Source organism: Tympanuchus pallidicinctus, unplaced genomic scaffold (genome assembly GCF_026119805.1).
Source record: "Tympanuchus pallidicinctus isolate F22 unplaced genomic scaffold, pur_lepc_1.0 scaffold22, whole genome shotgun sequence".
Taxonomy (NCBI): domain Eukaryota; kingdom Metazoa; phylum Chordata; class Aves; order Galliformes; family Phasianidae; genus Tympanuchus; species Tympanuchus pallidicinctus.
The window spans coordinates 40963548-40988903 of NW_026294739.1; the positions used below are offsets into that span (position 1 = coordinate 40963548).

Below are 25356 nucleotides of genomic sequence, written 5' to 3' on the forward strand. Positions count from 1 at the left end.
CAAGGAGATTAAAAAAATATATCCAGAAAATAGCAAGAAACATCCAACTTCCTCCTGGCTGCCACTCAGCGACAGCTTCTTATTGCCTCTCAGCATGGCTCCGTGGACCCCCATCCAGGAGCTCGGGTGTTAGGGACAGTTCTGCTCCCCAAGAGCGGTGAGGCAGTGGCACAGCTGCCCAGGGCTGGGGAGGATTCACCATCCGTGGAGGCGTCCCAGAGCCGCGGGGATGTGGCACTGAGGGACGTGGGCAGTGGGGGGGTCGGGGATCCGAGAGAGATTTTCCAGCCTTTGATGATGGAGGAGTGAGGATGGAGGATGAGGGAGGAAGGACGGGAGAGGGAGGACGCGGGGATGGAGCTGCCGGTCCTTTCTCGTAGAGCCAGGAGAGGCTCCGGGTGTCACAGCGGAGCCAGGTCCCCCCGCTCCCATTCCCTCCCGGCTCCCCCCGCACGGCCGCTGCGGGCGGACACCTCCGGCCGCGTGTCGGTCCGGGCAGGGCGGGAGGGGGCGGCCCCGCGTTCCGTCCCGCAGCCCCTCCCGCAGCCGTGGGCCGGCGCGGCGCCAGCGCGGGGCCTTAAACAGCGGCGGCGGCGGCGGCCGCGCCCAGAGAGCGGCACCGGGAGGTGAGAGCGGGACAGGCGCCGGGAGCCGGCGGGGGGCGGGGGGCACCGCGGGGCCGGGACCGCTCCGAGGATCCCGAACCCTCCCTTAGGGGTCCTCATCCCCCGGGGCCGCGCCTTCCAGCCCTAGCGACGGTCTCTAGGCAACGCAGCCCTGCCCTTAGCGACGGTCGCTGGGCAACGGGAGGGGAACGGGGCGGAGGGGGGGGGGGACCCGCGTTGGCGACGGACGCGGGTCTGGGAGCCGGCTGAGGACTGCGAGAGGGTGGTGGCCAGGACCGGGGTGGGCTGTCGCGCTCGCATCCCAAGCCGCCGTCCCCGAAGACATCTCTCAGCCGTCGGCAGCATCCCGGCGGTGAGGGGCCGCTCCACCCCGTCCTGCGGCACCATGGCGGGGAGCTCTGAGATGGCATCGCTGGAGGAGAGCTTCCGCAAGTTCGCCATCTATGGCGACACCAAGGCCACGGGGCAGGAGATGAATGGGAAGAACTGGGCCAAGCTGTGCAAGGACTGCAAAGTCATCGACGGCAAAAGCGTCACCGGCACCGACGTGGACATCGTGTTCTCCAAAGTGAAGTAAGTGACTGGTTGGGGTCTCCCGTGCCTCTCCATGGTGCAGTGGGTGTTGATTGTAAATCAGTGCAAATCTGCAGAATGGGAAGCTCAGATTTTGAAGCTCAGATTTTGAGTCATGCACAGAGGAGGTGGGAACCCAGCTTCTCATCCAGCATCCCAACAGGAGGATGCTCAGGGCTGTACAATGGGGTGTGGCACAGCTTTGAGCTCAGGGAGGGCTCTGACCTGGGGATGCTTCTGTGGTCCCTGTGAATGTGGTAGCAATCAGTGCTGCACCAGGGTGCAAAAGTGACAATGGATGGGGATGCCGCTCCCCCATCACTGCTGTCTGGGTTCTCTTGTTCCCAGCTGGAGCCAAGTGACTTTGGGCACCGAAGTGATGCCACTGGGGAAGAACAAAGCACAGCAGCTCTGTGCCAAGCTGGGCAATGAGGGGAGGTCAGAAGCAATGATGACAGATCACCATCTCATCACCAGTGCCCAAATCCCCAGTGAGGTTTAGGTACAGAGGGCTGTAACACCACGGGGCTGCAAAGCCCATCTGTCCTGACCAGTGCAGCCCTACTGCGTTTTGGAGGTGGCTGAGGAACCCCAGGTTGGGAGAAGAGCATTCTGGGGTCCTCACCATGCGGCTTGGACCAGCACAAGGTGATGCTCACAGCATATGTTTGGTGCTTGCAGAGGGAAGACAGCCCGTGTCATCAACTACGAGGAGTTCAAGAAGGCCCTGGAGGAGCTGGCCCCGAAGCGCTTTAAGGACAAGGGCAAGGAGGAGGCGTACGAGGCCATCTGCCAGCTGGTGGCTGGGAAGGAGCCCATTAATGTGGGCGTCACGGTGAGAGCGGGGGGCACGGGGTTGAGGATGGGGCTGTGCTCTGTGGGAGCCCTATGGGCTCGGGTTTGGGTTCACGGTGGGCGTCAGGAACAGGCATGGGGTCGGGATGCTGGCTGATCCGCTGCGCCCACGTCCCCATGCAGAAAGCCAAGAACGTGGGCGCCGTGGAGCGGCTGACTGACACCTCCAAGTACACGGGGTCACACAAGGAGCGCTTCGATGAGACGGGCAAAGGCAAGGGGAAGAGCGGGCGGGAGAACATCGTGGACAACAGCGGCTACGTCAGCGCCTACAAGAACGCGGGCACCTACGATGCCAAAGTGAAGAAGTAGGGACTGCCCCACGCGCCCACCGCCTTCGGTCACGTCGGCCTCGGGACACGGCCGCAGGGCCTGGGAGGCTGCACCGGGGCCGGCCCCACGCTGGCGGGATGTCGGATGTGACGGGCGAGCGGCCGGGCTCCGTCTCAGCGCCGCGTCCGTCCTTCGTGCATCACCCCCTGCCTCTGCAGAGCTGCTCCATGGGGTGCCCTGCCGGCACCTCGGCCCTCCCTACCTCAGGCCCTGCGGAACCGCAGCCCACCCTCCCCACCCCTGGCGTCGCAGCCTTCCCATCGCCCCATCGCCCCATCGGGATGCCGCTTGCCATGGGTCCCATCTCCCAGCGCAGCTCCCAGAATGGGGTCCAATCGCCACCAAAGGTCCCCGAGCCCCCAGCTCTGCACCCACGTGGGCTCCCACTGCCCCCCAAGGAGCCTGAACCAAAGGATGCCGCAGCCCCGCGCTGTCACCCCGCAATAAAGCCCCCTCCGCACTGACACCCCGCCTCTGGTTCCGTCCGTCTGTCCATCCCTCTGTCCTTCTCAGCCAGCCTCAGGGCTCGCTTCCTGGCTGGCCCCGAGTTGCCTGAGCAACCGCAGGCACAAACACAGCGCCTGGCTCCGGCCCCCGCTCTGTTTGCAACCAAACACACCGCCGGCTCCTGGTAACCATCCCTGGGAAGCAAGCAGCCGCGCTTGAGCTGGGGTGGCGCTTGGGGCAGGGCGCTGCCACCCCAACGCCCGCAGTGTCAGCACTGCCCGAGCGCCGGGCTGCTGCTCACAGCGCTGCAGGAGCTGCTCACGGCTCGGCTGCCCGCCAGCTCACATCCCTCTGCACCGCCCTCTGTAAAGGCAGGAGGCTGTGGGCTGACCCTGGGCTGGTGCTGGCATCGCTCCCTGGTGCGGCGATGGGCTGAGGGTGTCAGCTCTGCTTCGAGCAGCTCATACGAGGGTTGTGGGGCTGCCTGTGCCCCTTGTCCAGGGTCCTTGCCCCTTTGCTGATTCCCATTATCTGCCTGCAAAAGGAGGCATGAAATGCCCGGGGCTGGGCTGAACCACGGTTCCTAAGGGTCAGTACTACTGCTACCATCCCTGTCCTTCTGCAAGTGGAGGATGCGATGAGGCAGTGAGCAGCCAGGCCAGTGGGGCTGACAAAGGACAGGAGGAATGGAAATGCCCACATCAGGGCAGCTCTGTGAGGGGCTGTGGGACCCCTGGGCAAATTGGGGATACTGGGAAGGTGTCCCTATGGTACTGAAAAGCTCGTTAACGTGTTGATCTGCTCACAACCTCTCCCCAGAGGCCAAAAGTGCTGTGTTTGCCCCAAACCCTCAAAGCTTGGTCATTGGCCCAAGGATCTGATGTGCTTCTGGGGAATCGAGACCCAACCACACGGCCTACAAATGGTGAGGATGCAATGGACACACGGCTGGACCTCTCTGCTGGGTTGGGCAGCACAGACATCCCACTCCTACCAAGCCAGCCCCAAGGCAAGCAGTGCTGGCAAAGACCCAGCAGGGTCAACTTAAAGAGCAACTTTGTCAGTGGGGTTTTCAACATGGCAAGGAGGGGCTGGCCAACATCGATACTCCCACCTAAGGTTTGGGAAGGCCATGGTGATCACAGGGATAGCTGATGTAAAGATGATGTAAAGAGACAAATGTCATATCTCACTTTAGACAGGATAAGGAGGAAGATCTGGAGAGCAGCTTTTCAGTCCCCAGGAAGGCGGTGGGGCAAACGCTCCTGGGAGGTGATTCTGGGCAGGTGGAGGACAGGCAGATGACAGGGAATGGCCACCAAGGACCTACAAGGGCATGGCACACCTGAGCAACCCCATGGCCTTCTACAACAAAGTGGTGGGTAGCCAAGGGGAGGAGTGTGGTTGGTTGTGATTATCTTAGTGGTCTTTTCCCTTAATGATTCTATGACTGTAGACTTCAGTGTGGCTTTAGCATGGTTTGCTCCAGGAGACACAAAGAACAGGATGGCTGGGTGGGTGGAAAACTTGTCAGGCCACCAGGTTGGGGCTGACCAGCGAAGCCTGACGTGGTGCCACTGGCTGCTGGGGCAGCAGAGGTCTTGAAACATCATCAGCAGGGCTGCCTTCAGCCATGTGAAGTGACATGTGAAGCCCCCCTAAATGGAGGGCTTGCGGCCGCTTCCCTTTGCTAATGAATTGGCTCTGGCCGAGCATTTGCTCCAAGGTTGGCTCCACACCAGCTCCAGAAAGCCACTTCACAGCCAGCATAACTCCCTAGCAGCAGAGGAGCCAGCAGGCAGAAGGTGTCTCAGCCAGCATTTATGTCACTTGCATTTATCGAGGTCCCAGCACTAAGCTTGCAGCCCATTTTTTTCCCCTTTCCACATGTTCCTTTCCCTTGGCTTGGGAGAGGATATGGGATGGCAAGAGCAAATCCACAGCGTGTCACTGTCAGCCCAAGGGAACCAGGAGGACTGGCTGGAGGTGGAGGCAAAGAGAGGGCAAAGCCTTCGGGGCAGCAGGAACACGGTGAAGAATACACGGTGGAGACACAGAAGCACAGAATATCCTGGGTTGGAAGAGACCCATCAGGATCATGGAGCCCTCCATTCCTGCTCACTGGTACCAGTAGTTCTGTACCTGCTGACACCAGCAGTCTTGGTCCTCATTAATTTATCTTCTCTTTCTGCAAGCTTATTCTTGGCACCTTCCCTTCCTGTGCTCAAGCAGATCCAAGGCTCTCCTGAGCAGAAGGCAGGACCCTGGGCTATGAGCTTCCATAGGGAAAAGGGCCTCAGTAGGGTGGGGGCAAGAGGCCTTCCCCCCTGCAATGGAGCTAAAAAAATACCATGAAAAACTGAGGTTTCAGACAAGCTCAGATGTAACTCAAAGCCTGAAACACAGAACCGTTATGGTTGGAAAAACCTCCAAGATCACCCAGTCCAACCCTCGACCCACCCCCACCGTGCCCACTGTGCCCTCAGTGCCACATCCCCACTGTTCCCAAGCACCTCCAGGTTCTCCAGCATCTCCCTGAAGGAGCAGGAAAGATGAAGCCATCCTCTCTGAAGGCAAACAGACCAGCTGACTTCGGTCCTTGGATGCTAACTTTGACCACTTGCAAGGGAAGCAGCAAAACCTCTTCCTTGTGGCCACGTCACTGAAACGGAGCATTGTTTATAAAGACACAGTTTTGGCCTTGATGGGTGCGTGGGAGCGACCTCCTTCACTGCAGGATCCAGCAGGTCCCCTTGGTCAGCACAGATCCAAGGGGTAACGTGGCTGACGATGGGCAGCCTGAGACGTTTTTAGCCCTATGAAGTCAGCCTGTGTTTGATCTGATGCCTTCCTGGGCTCCTTGCTCGGGTGTCATGAAGTTCACATAAATAAATCAGAAACCGAGGCCAAGAGAAGCAATCAGTGTCTGGCAGCACGGAGTGCACTGCTCCCTCTGCACAGTTCCGGGCTCCTGGCATGGCTGAAGCCCTGTGGGAACGCCAGCTCCATCCTGGAAACTTTGTGAGCTGCTCTGATGAACTGCAAAGCAGACACAGTGAGGCTCTGCAGCACGAAAGCAGCTCCTTTCGAACTCACCCCCTTTGAATGGAGCTGGTGCAGAAAGAAGAAGTGTTAAAGTTGAAGCTACAGCCCCACGCTGCTGGAAAGAGTGATGCTATCCAGGTGGGACGCTACCAAAAGATGACCTTAAGTTTCCACTCTATGAGCCATTTCTCTGCTTCCCTTGGGAGCTTCCAGGCTGATCTGAAATGTAAAAGGAAGGGCTAGAAGAATTAAAGGAAGGGCTTTGTGCTTTGACAACAACCCAGTGCCTGGGGTGATGGGCTGGGCTCCTCGAGGGGTCATTTTAATCTGGGATGTGTGTTTTGGGCAGCCCAAAGACCTGGTTTGAATACAGATCTTACAAGCAACGCTTCATTGCCAGGCACACGCTGATGCTGATGCAGTGCCATTGCAGAGCAAATTGAATCAACTCGATGCCTTTCCTCCCAGCACAGCACGATCTCAGCTGAAATGTGATTAGATGGGAGCCATCCCCACGTCTCGTTAACCCCATCAGTGCAGCAGGAGGACAGGGGCTGAGAAACGGAGCCAGTGCAAAGATCAGATTCTCCAGCAGGACTCTGTGGGATATAAAAACAAACACAGCCCTGCTTCACGCCTGCTCTGCTCTCCTTACGCAGGATGATGGCTCAGCTGCTGCGAAGCAAAGCGCCGGGCAGAGCTGCATGCTGGTCACAGCCCTGCTGCTCCTCACAACGGGCTGATGGCTGGAGAGCAGCGTGTTCCTGGGGAGGAGGAGCTGCTCTGTGAGCGCTCCCTGTACGTGGCTGCTGCAGCAGGAAGACGTTTGTGTTTAAAAGAGCCGGGTGAGATTGACACAGAAAGGACTCATAGGGCAGACAGGCATTCAGCAGTGTACACACAGCGATGATGTCTCAAAAGAGATATACTGCCTTCCATCTATTCAAATTCACACTAAAATATGTATATACTGAGGAAGCCTGCACTTAACCTCTGTATTTCTAGACAACTACAACCATGACTCGTTTTAAGATTGCTTTCATTGCTGTCATACAATGATTAATAACTGCACCCTGTGCTCACCTGCCTGCTAAAAACACTGGGAGCCCATAGGGGGCTCTCATTGCAAAAGTCTCTCATTTTGACCCGCGATTCTTTTCCTGAAGAAGTAAATCCATTGTAGCCAGGATATTCCTCTCCACCCACTGCACTGGCACATTTCTATGTTGGCTTTCAAGCCTGCAGGCTCAGTGAATGAATTTGTCACTCTTTATAGCTGTGAGGAGACCCTAACCCTACCCCTGTGAGGGCTGTAGAATCAGAGGAATGAAACATCTCTACAGCTGTGTCAGTGCCTGGCAGGTCCTAGGAGCTTCCCAACACTGGGTGATCCACCTGGAGAGTGATAAATGACACTGAGAGTAACGCAGTGCAGTGTAAGCAAACCTCTGTGCCGCTGCTCCGGGGTGTTTGTTTGGAAGACATACTTAAAGAACAGAAAAACAAAGCCATTTCCAAAGCATTCATGCATACGTGTGCAGAACCAACCTCAGCAAACAATAGCACACGAGGCACAGGAGATATTCAGGCATGCTGGCAGGGAGCCGAGGTGACTTCAGAAAACAAACCTAAACAGAGATGTTACTATGGATATTTGTTATGATGGGTGGTGGTGGTTGGGTTTGGTTGTTTTTTTTAGGACTAATTGGGAACAAATTTGAGCTTTGGATTTAAACATTTCCTTGCAGCATCTGCCCTACAGCCCAACCTGCACTGTGCATCTTAGACCCAAGGAGCAGGAGCACGAGGCTGCAGATCAATGTGGGGTGAAGGCTGCTGTGCTCCTGCCCCATGTTATTGCTGCAGATTCAGCTGGGATTCATGCAGCCTGGCAGCCCTGGGATTTTCAGCCAGCACAAACTGAAGTGAATTACAAACTAAAGAGAAGGTTCCACCTGCTGAGCTCCATCCTTCATAAACCCAGCTTCACTCGCTTTCTTGAAGCAGAGCTTTGAGAACAACGAGGAGCTCCGCATGGCTGAACATCACAGCTGGCTGAGCTGGCTTCCTCCTGCAGGTGGAAATGGTACATTGGAGCTGGTGCATCCCACAGCCTGAGGAAGGGAGCAGGAACACTGATAGAGAGCGGAGGCTCAGACCTGCCCCTGCCTGCAAGAGGAGTACATGAGACAGAACACAAAACCACAGCTGAAGTGCATGTGCAGCACGTGGGAAATGCAGCAATTCCTGCAACTCGGCCACGCATGGAGGATGATCAGGGAGAACTGCTGCTTGAAGGCTTGATGAGCAGAGGACAGACAAACAGCATTTCAGGGCTGGACACAAGGCCAAAGCCAGCAGGAAGAAGGCTGCAGAGGCAGAATGATGGGTGTTTGTTTGCCTGCTTTCCTGGGAAGCAGAAGCAGGCAGAGCGCAGCCAAACAGCTCCTCTCCGTGGCCAGCACAGATACTGATAAATAAACAATGCTGGGAATGGGTGAGAGATCTGGAAAGGATCCTGTGGGATGCTGCTGGCAAAGCAACGGCCAACAGGATGAACAAGGAGGTGCTGGTTGGCCCCAGTATCTTTGAAGGGAGGGAAAGAAAAGGCTTTGAAATGCTCTGCTAAGGACAGGAGGGTTGATGCGTGCTTGGAGCCCTGTTCAGCTCAGGCCCAAAGGAGAGATGTTGGAGGCTGTGGATGCTCCAGCCCTGCAGGCATTCAAGGCCAGGCTGGATGTGGCTCTGGGCAGCCTGGGTTGCTGGTTGGAGACCTTGCACACATCTGGTTGGAACCAGATGATCACTGCAGTCCTTTTTAACCCAGGCCATTCTGTGATTCTACTTGGCAGGGCTTCATCACCACCTCACAAAAACGAGAGCAGCCCCAAAGCCCCAGCTGCAGAGATTTCCAAACAAGAGCCATGCCAGCAGACAGCAGTCACTGAACTGGAGATACTTGCAAACCAAACAGGCAACGCTCGACAAACTTCCACTAAGCCAAAAGTAGAGGAGAGCAGCAAACCTGTGGGAACCAATGCCTTGGTGTAAGAGAGGCTGATCCCATGCACGAGGAGTGTCCAGAACACATGAGATGGAAATCCCATTGGAAGCCATCTTTTCTCTCAGTAATTAAATCAGGTGATTAATCCCTTCTCAATTTCGTTATTACAAGGAAGCTGTGCTGATTAAAAACTTCACAATAAGGTTACCTTCTTATTCAATTTCCATTAGCATGCTCACAAAGAAAGAGAGCAAAAAGCACCCACCAGAGCAGCATCCATTCCATCAAGTTCAGCAGATTCAGGCTGAGTCCTTTGGACTGTGGGGATTTCTAGCAGAGGTTGAGGAGCTTTGGGCAGCTGTCAGGTGAGCATCCACCAGATGGAAAAGCAAGTTCTGGGCTGCAGAGATACAAAAAGACTGCCATGAAAATTCCCCCCCCAACAATCCTATAGGATGCCTCTAAGCCAGCCTTCATGGTACCATTCTGCTGGTATGAGAAGCATGCAGAGCTCTTTGATTTCTCAGCTCATGCCTCCAGCAGTACCCTAAGGTCAGTGAACAGCCAGGACAGCACAGCAACTCCATCAATCTGCTCTATAGAGGTGCGTGCTTCATTTAGGAGATACTTTAGAAATAAAATGCATGCCAACAGCTTTATAACAGCCTGCACTTAGGAATCAAAGGCTCTCGTAGGTGCCGTATATGCATTGATTTCACCTCACTTCGTGTTTAAAAGACTTCCATGTATCATTTGTCTCTCCTTCCAACCTGAGCAAGAAACCAGAATCCCAGCAGCCTGCTTCATAGCACTGCCCATAGGCATTCTCCAAGCACCGAATCTCTTTGACAGCAAAGCTTTTCGACCAAGAATGGATCCAAGCTGCCCAAGCTGCTGAGGACAACAGCGGCCATCCAGCCTCATCCAGCACAGCGTGGCCTTGGCTGGAATATCCTCAGCAGCATGAAGTTGGTTCAGAGGGAGTGGAGCAGGTGTAGCAGGAGAGTGAGAGCAGCAGAAGCTGCGTAGCACAGCTGGATGCTTTAATTCCACACGGCACCATTGCAGGTGAGAGCACAACTGAAGGCATGCAGCACAATGGGATGCTCACACAGCTCCAAAGATCACGAGAGCTGCTGCTACCCAAAGCAAAACCCCTCCTGTTCTCTCTGTCCTCTGAGATGGAGAACAGTTGGCTAGAACTGCGGGGAGCAAAGGGAGCCAGGTTGGGCTGGGACCCCTCACATTCTGCAGTGGATAAACCCCGATTTTACATGAAAGCAGCAGGCTGCCTCCAAGCACATCCCAGAGATACGGCACAGATCTGATCAGAGGTGAGCACACAGCCACGTCAGAGGCACAACCCCATTGGGGCTGTACAGCAACGCAGATGCTGCTCCCCACTTCTAATTATACACCAGCATTAACGATGTACCGACTTAAATTAATTTATTTAAGCACAACCCACTTTCCTGATGGGAAAATAAAGAATGACAGCCGTTTGTTGCTTCCTCACCACATGGCCTACTGCTGCAAGGGCAACACAGCATCTTCTCCCCCCCCCCCTTCGCAGCCCCTTCTCCCCCCCCCCCTTCGCAGCCCCTTCTCCCCCCCCCCCTTCGCAGCCCCTTCTCCCCCCCCCCCTTCGCAGCCCCTTCTCCCCCCCCCCCTTCGCAGCCCCTTCTCCCCCCCCCCTTCGCAGCCCCTTCTCCCCCCCCCCCCCCTTCGCAGCCCCTTCTCCCCCCCCCCTTCGCAGCCCCTTCTCCCCCCCCCCCTTCGCAGCCCCTTCTCCCCCCCCCCCTTCGCAGCCCCTTCTCCCCCCCCCCTTCGCAGCCCCTTCTCCCCCCCCTCTTCGCAGCCCCTTCTCCCCCCTTTGCTAAGCAGCAGCCGTTCCAGCCGCTTTCCCACCCGCTCGCAGCGAGGTGTCAGTTTTTTCCCCGCTCAGAACATCGGATTTGCACCCCTCGTGCCCCCCACCCCCCTCGTGCCCCCCCGCAGCCGCTCTCTCTCCGTCCCCGCCCGTTGCTGCCGTTGCTCGGCCGGCCGCCATGGAGGAGCAGAGCCGCTCTGTGGGTCCCAGCCCCCTCCCTCCTCAGCGCCGTGCTGGGCTGCCCCATGTCGCGGTGTTTCAGTGGGAGAGAGCAGCCGCTCAGCTGCAGGCCGGTGCTGGGGCTGAGCAGCACTGAAGGCTGTGCGAGCTGCAGGATGGCAGAACGGCCGGGTTGGAAGGGACCTCGAGGATCACGGAGCTCCAACCCCTGCCACACGCAGGGCCACCAACCTCCACATTTCATAGCAGCCCAGGCTGCCCAGGCCCCCATCCAACCCGGCCAATCTGGCTCAGCTCTCACCTTCCTTCACTGCCATTTGTTCCCCTTCCTCTTCTCAGTTTCCTTCTTGCTCCCTTCCTGCAGCCTTTCTGCGAGGGAGAAAGGCATCACAGCTTCACGTTATCTTCTTCCTGCTGCAGGAGTTGCATTCTCCATCTCCAGCCCAAAGCCACCCCTCGGTGGCAGTGGCACAGCAGGCCAGGGCTGCAGCCAGCCTTCCCTCAGCCCTTCTGCACGCTGTGCTAAACCACAGCCAAACCCACGCTTGGGTGCAATGCAGCAGCAAGACTAAACTGCCTATGGGCCTTAAAAGCACCATAGGAGGGCGGGGGCAGGCCTCTGTGCCCAGGTGGTGGTGATGGGGAAAGGGGTGATGGACCTGAGGAGAGCCAGGTGGGATATTGGGAACCATTTGTGCTCCCAAAGAGCAGCGAGGTGCTGGGGAGGTGTGGAGTCACCTGGAGGTGCCCAGAGCTGTGGGGATGTGGCACTGAGGGACGTGGCCTGGAGCGGCCACACCATGGGTCAATGGCTGGACTGGATGGTCTTGGTGGGCTGCCCCAGCTTCATGATGCTGCGGTTCTTCCCCCGCTGCTCGGAGCTGTGTGGGAGGCCGTGCAGGTGTTTGTTTGCATGCTGTTCCAGTCTCGTCACGACAAAAGCAGCCCCTATTTCAACTGGTGATCGCAGACTAAGGACCGAGGATTGGGATGTGGTGCTCTGCGCCGTTTGCCCCGTGCTTTGTTTTTCAACAAGCTGCTTCAAAAACCTGCATCACAGAAGGTCGGAAAGGCCACCGAGGCCATCAGCCCCACCTGCAGCCCATGCCTCCCCGCTCCAGGCCACGTCCCTCAGTGCCACATCCACTCTCGATGCCCCCAGGCGCAGTGAGCCCCGCTCCCCTCCCTGCGCAGCCGTGCCGATGCCTCACCGCCTCTTTCTGACAATAAATGGTTCCCAATGTCCCACCTGGTGCAGCTGAGAGAATCTTTACGGTTGGGAAAAAAACCGATGGGAAACACAGAGTCCGATGGGATGTCAAAATAAAACGGCACGCTGCTTCAGCACTTCCAGGTTCCTTCCTGCTTTTGACGTGTTCTTTTCTTTTTGAAGGAACCGGGGCGCACCGTTGAACCAGCAGAAGAAGAGTCATTTAATTTTAACGTTGGTGGATGGTATTTCTCACTTCCCCGAAGTCAAGTCGCTCGGTTTCCTGACTCTCTGTTGTGGAAGGAGGCTTCTGTGCAAGACTGGTCTGAAAATCTGAGGTTATTTATTGACCAGGATGGTTTTGTGTTCAGGCACCTCCATTATTACGTGCAGACTTCAGAATTGTCTTCTCTCAGCTGCACTGAATTGAATTTGTTGTACGAGCAAGCCTTAGTTTTGCAGCTGACACCTTTAGCACAGGTAAAATGGGATGTTCTGAGTACCTGAGACATGCCTCATTGTTATTAAGAGATGATATACGTTCATTTCTTAGATGGTGCCATCTGTACGAGGATGTCAAGGAATGCATGTGAGACTTTAGCAGTGCCTGCGATGCACATCCAAGCAGATAAAGAGAAATGGCCACGCCAAAAACACTCCCAAAGCAGAACCTCTGCTGTTTCTGGCTTGTGAGTGGCTGCCAGTGCCACCTTATTCATTCACTTAATGGAGGTACTGAATGTGCGTGCATTGGAAGTCATAACCAAAAATCATAAAACCATGACACCACGGCTCCCACATTTACTTTGTACTTGATATCCGGCAACAGCCTGCAACAGTTTGTTTGGCTTTAAAGGGATTTATCATCCTATAAAGATTAGGAAGCATAGAGACTATTATTAATCACTGTAACTGAGCCATAACTGAGCCAAACGTCAATTCCCGTTTCTAATCAATGGATCCCTTCAGTGTGTGGGGTAAAAACATCACTAGAAGGAGCTCCCTGTTGCCTTCCTTGGCTTTCTGTGTTGCTGCACACTTCTACTTTTGCCAACCTCCTGTAGGCACCCAGCTTTAGTGGGCAGTTGGACGCCGTGCCCCCCAGAGCTCCCTTCCACCCCTTAGGACTCTTGGATTCCAGAGCTAGAACAGAAACCGGTGCCATCAGAACTCAAGCGCTGTAACAACAATTGGCTTTATCTGGAATGTATAAATGGCTTTGATTTTATTCCACATTCCTATAGGTATTCTCCATTCATTTTGGTTGGTTGGTTTGTTTTTCCGGCTAACTTTAGGTATCAAAATGTTAGGAAGGCAATCTGTGTTTGTTCCTGTCTGTGCACAGGGTTCCATGGCATGCTGTAGTAGGTGTGAGCTGCAGCATGGCATGGATGGGACTCCTTCCCCTGGCTGTTTTTTGTTTTTTGAAGTTACTGCATAGAAAAACTTCATGTATTTGAACAGCTTTTAGGAGATTGGAAGGAGGACGGCTCACGTGTCCAACCTGCAGACATACCAGCAGCTGAAAGAGAGCCTCTGAATAACTGGAAAGCACAGAAATGTGCCAACAAACCATCAGAGATCCCTCCTAGAAGCCCGGTGTTTGCAGGTAGGTGTCCCAGACCCCCCCAGGTTCTCTCAGTGAGGTTCCTTTGCTGGGTAGCCTGGAGTGAGCCCAGCTCACAGCTCTTGGCTGCTGCCAAGCTGAACGGATGCGAGTGGTTTGTGCACAACTTCTTCCCTGATGCCTCATCACAGGAACACAGAAGGACATACATGCAACTCTTGGTCAGGTATTCCTGTCTTCAGCTTTTCACTCTGCATGTAGGAAACCCTATAGAAGGGACCTGAGATTTCTTTTGCATCCTTAGGAGTGCTTGCTCAGTGCAAGCCAGGAAGTTCCATCTTTATCTAACTGGTTCTTCTCTGCTTTTCTTCACTTAGGGCTCCCTGAAAGGACTCCCCTAGGACTCGTGGATACACCTTTACTTGATACAGAAGAGGAAGTGAATTACTGCTTTTTGCCATTCGATTTAGTGCAAAAATATCCGGTGCTGGTCAACGATGACAACTTGCTGTGGCTGCTTGAGAATGCGGCCCTGATAGAATGTGATTCCAGTGAATTCCGCTTCATAGGTAACCATGTTTATTATTATGACATAAACCATTCCTTCCCATCTCCAGTAATACCTCTATAAAGGCTGGAACCCCTTAATATTTATTGGTTTGGTTTTGCTGTCTGCCAGTTTCACTGCGTTAAGAAGCAAAACGTGCACCGGGTGCCTGCTGGAGTCTCATACCTGAAATTACCCTCCTGTGGTCCTGCTTATTTATCTTTCATTACTCTAATGGTTTGCTAAACTAAAATGCATTATGGCATCAGGAACTGGAGCTACTGTTGGCATATGGGAAAATACACATTTAAGGGCAGGTCAGAATGGAAGCACGTGCAGGAAAAAGAATCAGCCAAACCTCTATCGTGAATTTCTTAGGATGCAATGATGAACAGAAGCATCCTAACCCTGTGCTTACCTGGTTATCCACGCTCCGTTTAGCCTCCTCCAGCACAAGCCTCATTTGCAGGCTATCGATTTTAAAGGCTTCGTTTCATGGCACGCTGCACATTATCTGCTGTGCATGTGGGTATGTAGGAATGGTAATGCTGCAGGAAGTCAGGAGGAGCTCTTTTTGCTAGACCTGAGCACTGGGCACAGGATGCCAGCGCACACTTTGTGTGTTTTGTGCTTATTTCCAAGTGAACTTTCTCCGCTCCAAGAAGTTGTTGCTGCCTGATGATTTCTCCAACATTGATGCCTTGGAGGAGGAAGCTTTAACCTTGGGAATCCCTGAACTTACAGAGGCTGTGAGGATCTACAGAGGTAATACAATGTACACAGAGGGAACTCGATGGTGGCCTTTCGGTGTGTAAAAGGGAGCTGTAGGAAAGGAGGGGACAGAATCGTTAGCAGGGTCTGTTGTGGTAGAGCAGAGGGAAATGGTTTTGAACTGTAAGAGGGGAGATTTAGATAGGATATACAGCCAAGGTCAGGCTGCACGGGGCTCTGAGCACTGATGGAGCTGTGGGTGTTCATTGCAGTGAGTGGGAGCCTTTAAGGTTCCTTCCAACCCAAACCATTCTATGATTCTACGAACTTCATGTAGGTTGGCAGAGCACAGAGGGGCTGTGGAGCCTCCCTTCCTGAAGGTATTCAGAAGTGGTTTGGATTTGGTCCTGGGCGCACTGCTCGGGTTGGCCCTGCTGGATTGGGTGACCTCCAAAGGTTCCCCTCCAACCTCAATCTATCATTCTGTCACCATTACATATTTTCTTATGAGCACTACGTTTAATGTTCGTTTGTGAAATAAACTTTTTGAAACAGGAATGGCGTTAATACAGTCAACTGTGAACTGAACAGTTGTGTCATAGAACCACAGAATCACCAAGGTTGGAAAAGACCCACAGGATCATCCAGTCCCACTGGCTGCCTATCACCAATAGTTCTCTCTAAACCACGTCCCTCAGCACAACATCGAAACGTTCCTTGAACACCTCCAGGCTCGGTGACTCCACCACCTCCCTGGGCGTCCCATTCCAGTGCCTGAGCACAGTTTTGGAGAAGTAGTATTTCCTAACATCCAGACTGAGTCTCTGGTCAAATTTGAGGCCATTCCCTCTAGTCCTAAAGATCAACTCATTTGCATGGACATTTGATATGCTGGGAAGTTATAGAATCATAGAATGGTTGAGTAGCTCTGCGGAGAAGGACCTGGGGTCCTGATGGATGAAAAACTTAACATGAGCCAGCAGAGTGTGATTGCAGCTCAGAAAGCAAATGGAATCCTGGGCTCCATCAGCAGAGGGGTGGCCAGCAGGGCAGGGAGGCGATCGTCCCTCTCTGCTCTGCCCTTGTGAGGCCCCATCTGCAGCACTGTGTGCAGGTCTGGAGCCCCCAGTACAAAAATGACAGGGTTGGAGAGGGTCCAGAGGGCACAAAGATGATCAGGGGGCTGCAGCACCACCTGTACAAAGACAGGCTGAGGGAGCTGGGCTTGTTCAGCCTGGAGAAGAGAAAGCAGTGGGGTGACCTCATTGCAGCCTTCAGTACCTAAAGGGAGCCTACAGACAGGAGGGGAATCATCTCTTTGGAAGGGCAGATAACAGCAGGACAAAGGGAAATGGTTTGAAGTTGAGGGAGGGAAGATTGAGGTTGGATGTCAGGGGAAAGTTCTGTCCTGTGAGAGTGGTGAGGTGCTGGAACAGCTGCCCAGAGAGGCTGTGATGCCCCGTCCATCCCTGGAGGTGTTCAAGGCCAGGCTGGATGGGGCCCTGGGCAGCCTGGGCTGCTATGAAATGTGGAGGTTGGTGGCCCTGCGTGTGGCGGGGGATTGGAGCTCTGTGATCCTTGAGGTCCCTTCCAACCCTGGCCATTCTGTGATTCTGTGTGATTCTGTGAGTTGCAAGGGACCTTAAAGGCCTCCTGCTCCCTCTCCTTGCACTGAGCAGGGACATCCACAGCTCCACCAGATGCTCTGAGCCCCATTCCCTGATCTTGTCTGTCTGCAGGGACAGGACACCACCACCTCTCTGGACGGCCTGTGTCTCACCACCCTTAGTGTAAAAAACCCATCTTCTTTACCTCCAATCTAAATCTCCCCTCTCTTAGCTAAAACCCATTTCCCTGTGTCACAACAGAACAGCCCTTACTTCTTAGAATCATAGGATCATAGAATCACTCAGGTTGGAAAAGACCTTAAAGACCATCGAGTCCCACCTCACCCCAACCATCCTACCCTAACACTAACAGCTCTCTGATAAATCACGTCCTTGAGCACCACATCCAAATGGTTTTTCAACACATCCAGGGACGGTGACTCATCCACCTCCCCGGGCAGCCCATTGCAGTGCCAGGGTTCCAAGGGTTCCAACAACCCTTTCTGTAAAGAAGTTTTTCCTGATATCCAACCTAAACCTCCCTTGGTGCAACTTGAGGCCATTTCCCCTCGCCCTGTCACCGGTGAGAAGAATCAGCCCCACTCTGCTGTAATCACCTTTCAGGTATTGGAAGCGAGCAATGACGTCTCCCTTCAGCCTCCTTTTCCGCAGACTGAACAGCCCCAGTTCATTCAGTCTATCCTCATAGGCCGCTTTCTCCAAGCCCTTCCCCAGCCTCGCTGCCCTTCTTTGGACCTGCTCCAGCACCTTTCCGTACTGAGATGCCCAAAACCGAACGCAGCACTCGAGGCGAGGCCTCACCGACGCCGAGTTCTTTCATTTCTAAGCACTCCCCGGTTGCCCGCAATTAGCGATCAGCGGCAACCCTCGGTAACGAACCCCTCGTCCCGTCGCTTGCAGGCGGCGGCGCGGAGCGGCGCGGGGCCCGAGAGCGGCGGAGCGGAGCGGGGCGGCGGGCGGCGCGGTACGCGATGGCGCTGGGGCTGCTGCAGCACTACCCCGATTCAGCACTCGGACAGCTCCTGGTGGGCGGCGATCCGGCGCGGCGCCGCCTCCACGTGCGCGGCAGCGGGGCTCTGTTCCGGCACGCCGGGTACGTGGGGAGCGCGATGTGCGGGCGGCCCGGGGCTGGGAGCCCGTCGGGAAGGTGCTGGGGTTGGTGATCCCCCGCCGGATGGCTGCTGGGTGGCTTTTCGTGCTCGTCTGCCTCGCCCGAATGGAACGCCGGGGAGGTGAAATGGCGCCTTGTAGGTTAAAGTTGATGTTACGTAGGGATTTTTCGTGCTGAGTGTATTCTCTCTGAAGTACCTTGAGTAATAGAATCGTGTGTCGTGAGTCGAAAGGGACCCGTGAGGGCCATCGAGCCCAACTCCCACCTCTGCAAAGGGGAACCTAAGTGTTAAACCATACATCTGAGAGCGCTGTGCAGAAGTTTCTTGAATGCTGGCAGCTGTGAGCAGCACCCTGTGCCGAAGCCCAGCCACTCTCCATTGAAGAACTTCTTCCCAGTATTCAATCTGAAATTCCCCTGATGATTTAAGCCATTTAGCCATGCCCTCTCACCAGTCACCGGAGAGATGAGCACTTCCCTCTCTACTCCCCTTGCACCTTTTGGCCAACATCAGGTGTAGCACAAATGCACACTGCCCCATCTCTAAAGGATTACGGGTGGACAGCAGCACGGTGGAACACATAACCACCTCCTCTCTGCCCCTGGCTTTTTGGCTGCTCTACCTGTTGCCACCAGGGAATGATGCAGCACGGGAGAGATAACTGAAAGTTTCAATTGCCAACCATTATTTGATGGGTGTAATGCAATAGCTGTGATTGTGGATGCGGAATTGTTCAAGGTTCCTGATGCAAAAAGTGATAATAAATAAGCAGTAGGTGTAAAGCAGAACCATAAAGGCTCCTCCTTTTGGGCAGGAATTGGTTGGGAACTTGCCGACTTCCCCTCACTGAGAACATCTCTGAAATCCAAGAGCTCTGCGCTTTCTTGGACAGAGGGGACATCACCCATGAGCCAGTGAAAGAGGCTTTAAGATGCTATTTGAAGCAACAGATGCCATCAGGGAGCGGAGATTGCAGTAAGTCACAGTTCTTCAAACACTCTTCTGTTTTAAATTATAACGAGCAGTTTTGCCTGCATGCATTTAACGACTGATCTTTTTCTGCTGGCTCCTGCTTCAGCCTGTAGGGCCCTCATTGTCCCCTTTGCATTTCTTGCTCTGTTTCCAGACGCAGACTGGACAGCAGAAGTGTCAGTATGTACCCTGCACCAGATTGTGAAGGTTTATGTAGGAAGTAACTGGTATGAAACGTACCTACAGACTTTACTGAAGGTATGGATGGCTGATTGAGCTGCAACTTCTCAAGTCAGAATCTATAATTCTGCAGCAACTAAGCTAAATTTCTAACAACAGCAATTATTAGAATGGATTTGCCCTGAGTACTCTATTCAATAGAGTAAGTTCAGATGCCTGAGGCAAATCAGTGTTGGACTCACTAAGAAAGCACTTCCAGGGCTAACGAGGCATCGGGTTAATAAGATCAGCAGACCTGATGGAGTTGGTTCAGCATCCTTCCTGCTACCTTAACGTCTTTTTTGTTTCTGTAGTACCCAGAGCTGCTGTCGAACGACAAGAAGGTCTGTTGGATCACGTATGGTCAAAGCCTTCTGATCCACGGGGACGGGCAGATGTTCCGACACGTCCTCAACTTCCTCCGACTTGGGAAATTGTTTCTGCCTGCGGAATTCAAGTAAGAGTGAACTCATGGGTTTGATTGGACCACAGGTGGTCGTATGGGAAACAAGCATGGGCGTCTGGTTTCTAATGTTCATAGAAATACTATCCAAAAAAAAAAGAAGGAATCTATTTTCGGCCCTGAAGCAACCTGCTCTGTCCGAAAGTCAACTGTTGGAAGTTAGAGGTAACTGTGAGATCGGTTTTCCTTTATTTATTTTAATGAGAGGTGTAGCAGACCCTTGTCCTGTGGGAAAGGCCACAGATGTGTGCTCTGTGCACACTCCTAGCAAAAAGAAAAATGCTTTTGTATTGATGGAAACCATGGCATCTTTCTTCAGCTGTGGGGTTTTGGGGCCGGTTGGTTTATATTATATATCTATATAGAGGTGTTAAGGACAGCAAAGTCTGAATTGGATCAACTGAAAAATATTTCATCTGCACCCTCTGCTGGTATCTCTGTTTTAATGCTGAAACATCTCTTCCAAAACCACAGAGGTGTAGGAAAGCAGGAATACTGGGGTCCTAAGCAGGAGAGGGTGCTCTCCCTCTGTAGGCATTGCCAGCCTGTGAGTTCCCTCACGTTTATGAAACATCAGAAATGGTGATGGCTTCAACATCTGCCTCCTAAGGATGTTCCTGCAGGAGCCATTGTGGAAGAGAGACCTGCATGATTTGAGAAAAGGTGCTGGGTTTCTAGGCAAGCGAAAGGCCTTCCCTGGCAGGAGTGCTTCTGGTCTTAAGGTACTCGTGCTGACATTAACGTACTCATAGGCCTCTGCAGATTCCTAGCCATACGTTTATCAGGACGTGACTCATTTGGTGGACTAAGGAAGAGCAGCTGATATCATCTACCTGGACTCGTGCAAGGCCTTTGACGTGGTCCCACATCACATCCTTCCCTTGCCCGTCAGGCTGCACAGCGCTGCCCTCTTGGTGCCTTGGCTCCTTGCAGGCACTGGTGCTTCTCCTGTTGCTGCCCATTGTGAATTTTTGCCCTTGGCAGCAGAAGCCCTGCGTGACATCAGGAGATCTTCTGCTTTCTTTGGTCTTTGAAGCCTCCAATCAGCTCCAGTTGGCGGGCTCTCTTCAGTTCAGATCAAGGCCTTTCAGGCCGCCAGCTGACGTGGTCAATTTTACTCAGTTAGCTGTTGTATATACTTTCATTCTTTTCCTCAGAGTCACCAGAAACATTACACTGGTGGCTGCTTCTGTGCATTAATCCCTGTTTACTTTCACGGCTGACATCACAGGCACGCAGGAAACTGAATGTCAGGCACCACTGTCATCCCTGTGCCAGCAAACTGAATATGTCTGGGAATGTTTCTGGTTGTGGGATTTCTGCTGGTGACCCACCTTCACCTCCCAGAGGGGCTGCTTTCCCTCCTCTGTCCTCTGCAAACAGTCCTGGTTGGCCAAACAGTGCCTGGGAATTGTTGGAAGGGCAGCGTAGAAGTCAGTGGTAGTCAATGCTAAGATTCCTATTGCTTTCAACAGAATGAGATTATTTTTGCTCGTTGTTGAGATGTTAGGTCTGAAAATGCAACGCCGAAAGGTTGGTTTGGGCACTTTTTGGGTACTCAATATGGCAGGCTTCTTGTCTGCAACGTTGTAAGGGAAATCGCTGCTGTGAGTGCATCTTTTTTTGTGTGCTGCTTCAGCTTCCCAAATCGATGCATAATTGGAAAAGGTTGTTAAGACTGTTCATTCAGTGGCTGCACTGTTAATTTACACCTCACAGAGAATGGCCTCTATTCTGTCAAGAAGCAGAGGAGTACGGGATCCCTTCCCTCTCAGAGGCACTTCGTCACTGCGAGGCGTACAGGTAGGTGAAACATTTCTTCTTTCTTTTGCCTTCCTCTGGCACAACGTGCTTTCATCTGACCCAGCAGTAGTCGTCTTTCTCAAAGGAGCACAGCTTTGTCACTGCCTTCTGAGATACAGCCCCTGCAGGATGAGCAGTTCCATTCTCTTTTGGGCCATGCTCTTTCCCCATTAGTTATATGGATACAGAGACAGAAGAGCCTTTGGCTCTCCAAGAACTAAGAAAATAGACAACTGAAATCTTCTCCTGATTCCAGATAGGGAAAATATTGCATTTCCTTCAGGAAACCCATTGTACAGTTACCAGACTGAATGGAAACGTTCTTACTCAGCGGCTTGGGCTCAAACCTGGCTTTGCCAAACCCCTGCTGGTTTCTGGAGACTCCCTGGAGGATTTGCTCTGGCCTTATAAGATCTGTGACTCTGCAAAACCCATTTGTGTATGCTCCATTTCCTGTGTTCTCTAGGGAGCCAGGTGGGTTCCTACAGCTCCTTGCCAGCCCAATGGGCAGCCTTCCCCAATCTGAATCTATGGGCAGCTCACTGGGAAGCAGTTTCTTTCTTCCTTTCTTTCTTCCTTCCTTCCTTCCCTCCCTCCTTCCTTCCTAGCAGCTACTCTGTGCTTCTAGAGTTGTTTCACCTTTTCAAAAGCTCACGTGCTGCTCAGGCAGTCACCACCAGGAGCTCGCTTTCTTAGGCAGGCTTAAAATTCAATTTGGATTCCATGCACGTAGATGATTGGCCTGGCTCTGAATAGCTTTCTCCCCAGAAGAGTGTAGTGCATCCTTACCAAAGAGAGAGAAAAACAAACCCCAAGTCTGATCTATCAGCAAGGCTCACATGAATCCACTGGTTAAAGTTTTGTGGATGCTGGAACAGAAGAAAAGATCATTTTTATCTGCAGCATCACAGTTCAGAAATCCTCAGCCCAGGTGAGCAATGAAGGCTCTTGGGCCTTTGCTATCTTCACATTACGCACCAGTGATAACAGAGAGTTCCTTTCCTTCCCCAGTAGCTTAGAAGTTACTTGTGATAAAAATGAAAGGGATCCACACAGAACCCCTGGTGAGTGGAAGCCCCTGTTGCAGGGGAGGCGTTCTATGTTAATCACAAATATCTACTCTCTAGGTTATGGATCCAAAACAAGGAACTGAGGAATGAGGATTCTTTTCCACGTAGAGTGCCTTGGAACAAGGAGCGTGAGTTCAGCAAAGACCCCAGAGAGGTAAGATTGGCCTTTCAGAAGGCATTGCCATAGAAAGCCTTGCTGAGCATTCAGTGGTGCGAACAGAGGCGATTCCAGACAGTGCAGCACCAGTGCTGGATTGCCAGGGCAGGGCTAAGGCACAGCACAGGCATAGGAGTGAGAAAGCATTTCCTTGGCTCTTAAAGGCTTGCATTAGAATCAAAGATACCTTTTGTTAGGAAAGTCAAGATTTGTTCTTCCTTCCATGCAGAACAGTGCTTTGCTCTGCTTTAGGTGTATTCATGTGCACCTGTGGATTCCAGGAAACATATCGATACACGGAGCAACATAAAAGATCTGAAGGGGAAGCGAGACAGCAGTGGGGGGAAGGCAAAGCCTCCCAAGGTGGTGCCACAGAGTGGGGGCACGAAGCGAAAGAACGCCGCTGGAGGACAAGAGGAATCCTCACCCAGCACGGTGAAATCCAGCTTGCGGTCAGAAAGCCCTCCAAGAAAGAGGGGGATGAGAAGCAGTTTAAGGAAACAAGCAGAAAATAAAGACTCGGCCATTGACACCCTGAAATTACTTTCCCTGGTGAAGGAATGGGGCACGCTCAACTCCAAGAGATGGGGTTCTCAGCACGTGGAAGTATCTGATGGTTGTGTCACAGGCGCTGCTGAGCAGGACAGAGGTGTCAAAGCTTCTCCTGCTTGTTCCGCTGGGAAAGTGAGCTCTGCAATTCCAGAAAATGAGCCCAAACGTGGGGCTGAAGGACAGCAAGACGTGTCCAAAGAGAGTTTGCCAGTTACTCCAAGCACTGGAACGCATCAGTTCAACACCGTCAAAACTCTCCCAACAGGGAAAAACATCAGGAACGTAAACAGGGAAGCAGCAGAAGGTAAACGATTGCTCTCTGCCTGTTTGCAAAAATGAGGAGAGTAACGAACTGAATCACGATACGTGAGATGCTTGGATCCTGCTGCTGAATTTGACCAATGGTCTCATCGCTTTCCTTGTTCTGCTCATAGGAAGTTTTCCTGGTGAAGGAAAAGACAGGAGCTGGCAGGTGGAGCCCATCCCGAGGGCAGGCGGTAAGTTGGCACCGAACTGCTGGCCCAGCAAGCCGTGTTCATAATGATCTGGTTTTGTTTCATAGCAGTACGAGGCAGGTTGCTCTTTTTCCTATATGAAATCCTCTTTCATAACCCTTGAAAGAACCCTGGCCTAAAAGGTGCTCGGGTTTCGTTACGCTGTGTGTCATGGTTCCTTTTCCCCTGGAAGAGGGAAGTAGATAAGAGCTGTGATGTTGTGCTAAAGGCTGTAAATGATTTGATGTTCAGTTTGCCATTTTCTGTCCATTACTGTTACGCTTTTCCTCACAAAGACCAAAAAAGGGCAGAACTTCAGTAAGATCCATTTTGTGGTCACGCAAGAGAGCAAATGTTTATCCACTACAACTGCATGGGCTTTGCTACAGAACCCAAACTGTACTGATTCACAGAACCGAGGGACAGCCAGCGTACCAAAGCTCTCCAGGAAGCTCAGGGAACAGCGGCAGTGATTCTGAAAGTTGAGCATCCTCCAGTTCTAGGCAGCGATGGCTGTCACACGTGGCACGAAGAGAGCATCGTTTACAGCACTCTGCTGGGCGGCGTCCAGCTGGAGAAGTCAAAGCCTCAGGGGCTCCCCGAAGGTAAGGAGATGCAAATAGCTGTGGGGTGCTGCTGCAGAGCTGTTAGCCTTCCCTCTGGAACGAACCAGGGGAAAATCAAAAGAACAGAAACAAAGCCCGAGATCAATGGCCTGAAGTCTGTGTGTGTTCAGGCAAATGCTGACACTGAGCTCAGATTTGAAAACTGACTGCAGGATTCCTCGGGCAGGACAGGCGTTAAAGAAGCCCACGGCTGCTGACTGGAATGCTGCAGCTGCATCCTTTGATCCTGATGGTTTTGTTGATGTGTTTCTTGCAGACACCATTTTCCTTCGCTTCACTCTCTCCCACGAGGAGATGTTCTACGCCAGGCAGTGCCACTTCTTCCTGACCGATGTCATCCTGGACTCCATCAGGCAGAAGGACCCCAGGGAAATCACAGCCAAAGTCATGACCCTCGTGGACAGGCTGTGGGTAGGTCTGAGTGCTCAGAGAGCAGCGCTGTGCCTTCCTGACCTCCCCAGGCTTCACTGGGTGCCAGGGCTTAGAAACTTCAAGGAGAGACGGAGCTCTTCCTCATTTGCCTACTGTTATGATAATGTGTTCTATTTCAGACCCAGCAGATCGCACCCAAGGCGTTCGTTGATGACCTACTGAGCACAGAATACTTCAAAGGGGATGGAAACGTTCGTGAGCAGCTTCTGAAGTGGGTGGAAGTAAGTAGCACTCGCCACCAGGTGATGCTGCGGGGCTTCTCAATACTATCGGCTTGATTTACTCTCCCCAGCCGTTCGCTAGCGAATTAAATACGGCGAGGGCTTTACAGCGCAGATCGGCTCCGTCACATCGAGCCTTCCTAACAGCTAAAGAGCGTGCTGCTCGTTCACGAGGCTGCCCGCAAAAGGCGGCGGACGGCTCCCGGGGTGGGTGAGCAACGTGGGCAAAGGTGGTTCTGCAGTCTGACACCAGCCCTACCTGTGCTCTTCCAGTTCACGCTGCCCTCGGCACGGAAATACAGCCGCTGCCTCCAGCTGCTGCTACACAGAGGCTTTGCTCGCTCCGTCTCCTCCTTTCCCTTGGGAATGTAAGTTTACAGAACGTTAATAAAAATCCCTGCAACGAGAGGGTGCACATCTCATCTGAGCTTTAATTCCCCCCCCCCATTCACCACCCTGCCAAGAAAACAGCGTTTCAGTCTCCCTCAGCCCCTGCAAAGGGCAGCTGGGTGCCCAAGGGGCAGCTGTGCTCCCCCAGCAGGGCTGCTGCCTCTCAGGCTGAAATCACCATAGCACACACCAGCAAGATTCGTACAAAGTAAATAACATTTATTAGACAAATCCAACCCTGAAAAAAAA

At 53.1% G+C, this 25356-nt stretch overlaps 2 protein-coding genes and 1 long non-coding RNA gene across 5 annotated transcripts; 2 read left to right on the top strand and 1 right to left on the bottom strand.

Moving 5' to 3' along the window:
* Nucleotides 1–852: 852 nt before the first annotated feature.
* Nucleotides 853–2851, top strand: TPPP3 (tubulin polymerization promoting protein family member 3). The gene is made up of 3 exons (XM_052685438.1): nucleotides 853–1199; nucleotides 1881–2034; nucleotides 2178–2851. The coding sequence occupies exons 1-3, from the start codon at nucleotides 1012–1014 to the stop codon at nucleotides 2364–2366; spliced, it is 531 nt and encodes a 176-aa protein (XP_052541398.1). The 5' UTR covers nucleotides 853–1011; the 3' UTR covers nucleotides 2367–2851.
* Nucleotides 2852–3585: 734 nt separating this feature from the next.
* On the bottom strand, nucleotides 3586–11668 carry LOC128081812 (uncharacterized). 3 transcript variants are annotated; one of them, XR_008207404.1, is made up of 4 exons: nucleotides 11235–11668; nucleotides 9149–9283; nucleotides 6260–7950; nucleotides 3586–6098 (listed from the first exon to the last, which is right to left on the bottom strand). It is a non-coding gene; the product is annotated as an uncharacterized LOC128081812 (long non-coding RNA). The 3 variants fall into 3 exon arrangements; XR_008207402.1 differs by having other exon boundaries at nucleotides 3586–5161; nucleotides 5348–7950; nucleotides 11235–11667; XR_008207403.1 differs by having other exon boundaries at nucleotides 3586–7274; nucleotides 7835–7950; nucleotides 11235–11665.
* Nucleotides 11669–11741: 73 nt separating this feature from the next.
* KCTD19 (potassium channel tetramerization domain containing 19) lies at nucleotides 11742–25277 on the top strand. The gene is made up of 17 exons (XM_052686018.1): nucleotides 11742–11834; nucleotides 12327–12623; nucleotides 13608–13752; nucleotides 14088–14279; nucleotides 14900–15022; nucleotides 17497–17689; nucleotides 18523–18683; nucleotides 18835–18938; nucleotides 19214–19356; nucleotides 21082–21165; nucleotides 22293–22389; nucleotides 22645–23248; nucleotides 23379–23441; nucleotides 23852–24043; nucleotides 24321–24475; nucleotides 24616–24717; nucleotides 24991–25277. Exons 1-17 carry the CDS (start codon nucleotides 11742–11744, stop codon nucleotides 25087–25089), a joined length of 2847 nt encoding a protein of 948 aa, XP_052541978.1. The 3' UTR covers nucleotides 25090–25277.
* The last annotated feature ends 79 nt before the right edge of the window (nucleotides 25278–25356 follow it).

What these genes read in the sequence shown, in the direction of transcription:
- TPPP3 (XM_052685438.1), top strand. Translation starts at nt 1,012, where the DNA reads ATGGCGGGGAGCTCTGAGATGGCATCGCTGGAGGAGAGCTTCCGCAAG. An exon ending in ATCGTGTTCTCCAAAGTGAA is followed by an intron (nt 1,200 to 1,880) that starts GTAAGTGACTGG and finishes TGGTGCTTGCAG; the next exon opens with AGGGAAGACAGCCCGTGTCA. An exon ending in CCATTAATGTGGGCGTCACG is followed by an intron (nt 2,035 to 2,177) that starts GTGAGAGCGGGG and finishes GTCCCCATGCAG; the next exon opens with AAAGCCAAGAACGTGGGCGC.
- KCTD19 (XM_052686018.1), top strand. Translation starts at nt 11,742, where the DNA reads ATGGCTGGACTGGATGGTCTTGGTGGGCTGCCCCAGCTTCATGATGCT. An exon ending in AGCTGACACCTTTAGCACAG is followed by an intron (nt 12,624 to 13,607) that starts GTAAAATGGGAT and finishes GTATTTGAACAG; the next exon opens with CTTTTAGGAGATTGGAAGGA. An exon ending in ATCAGGGAGCGGAGATTGCA is followed by an intron (nt 18,684 to 18,834) that starts GTAAGTCACAGT and finishes CTCTGTTTCCAG; the next exon opens with ACGCAGACTGGACAGCAGAA.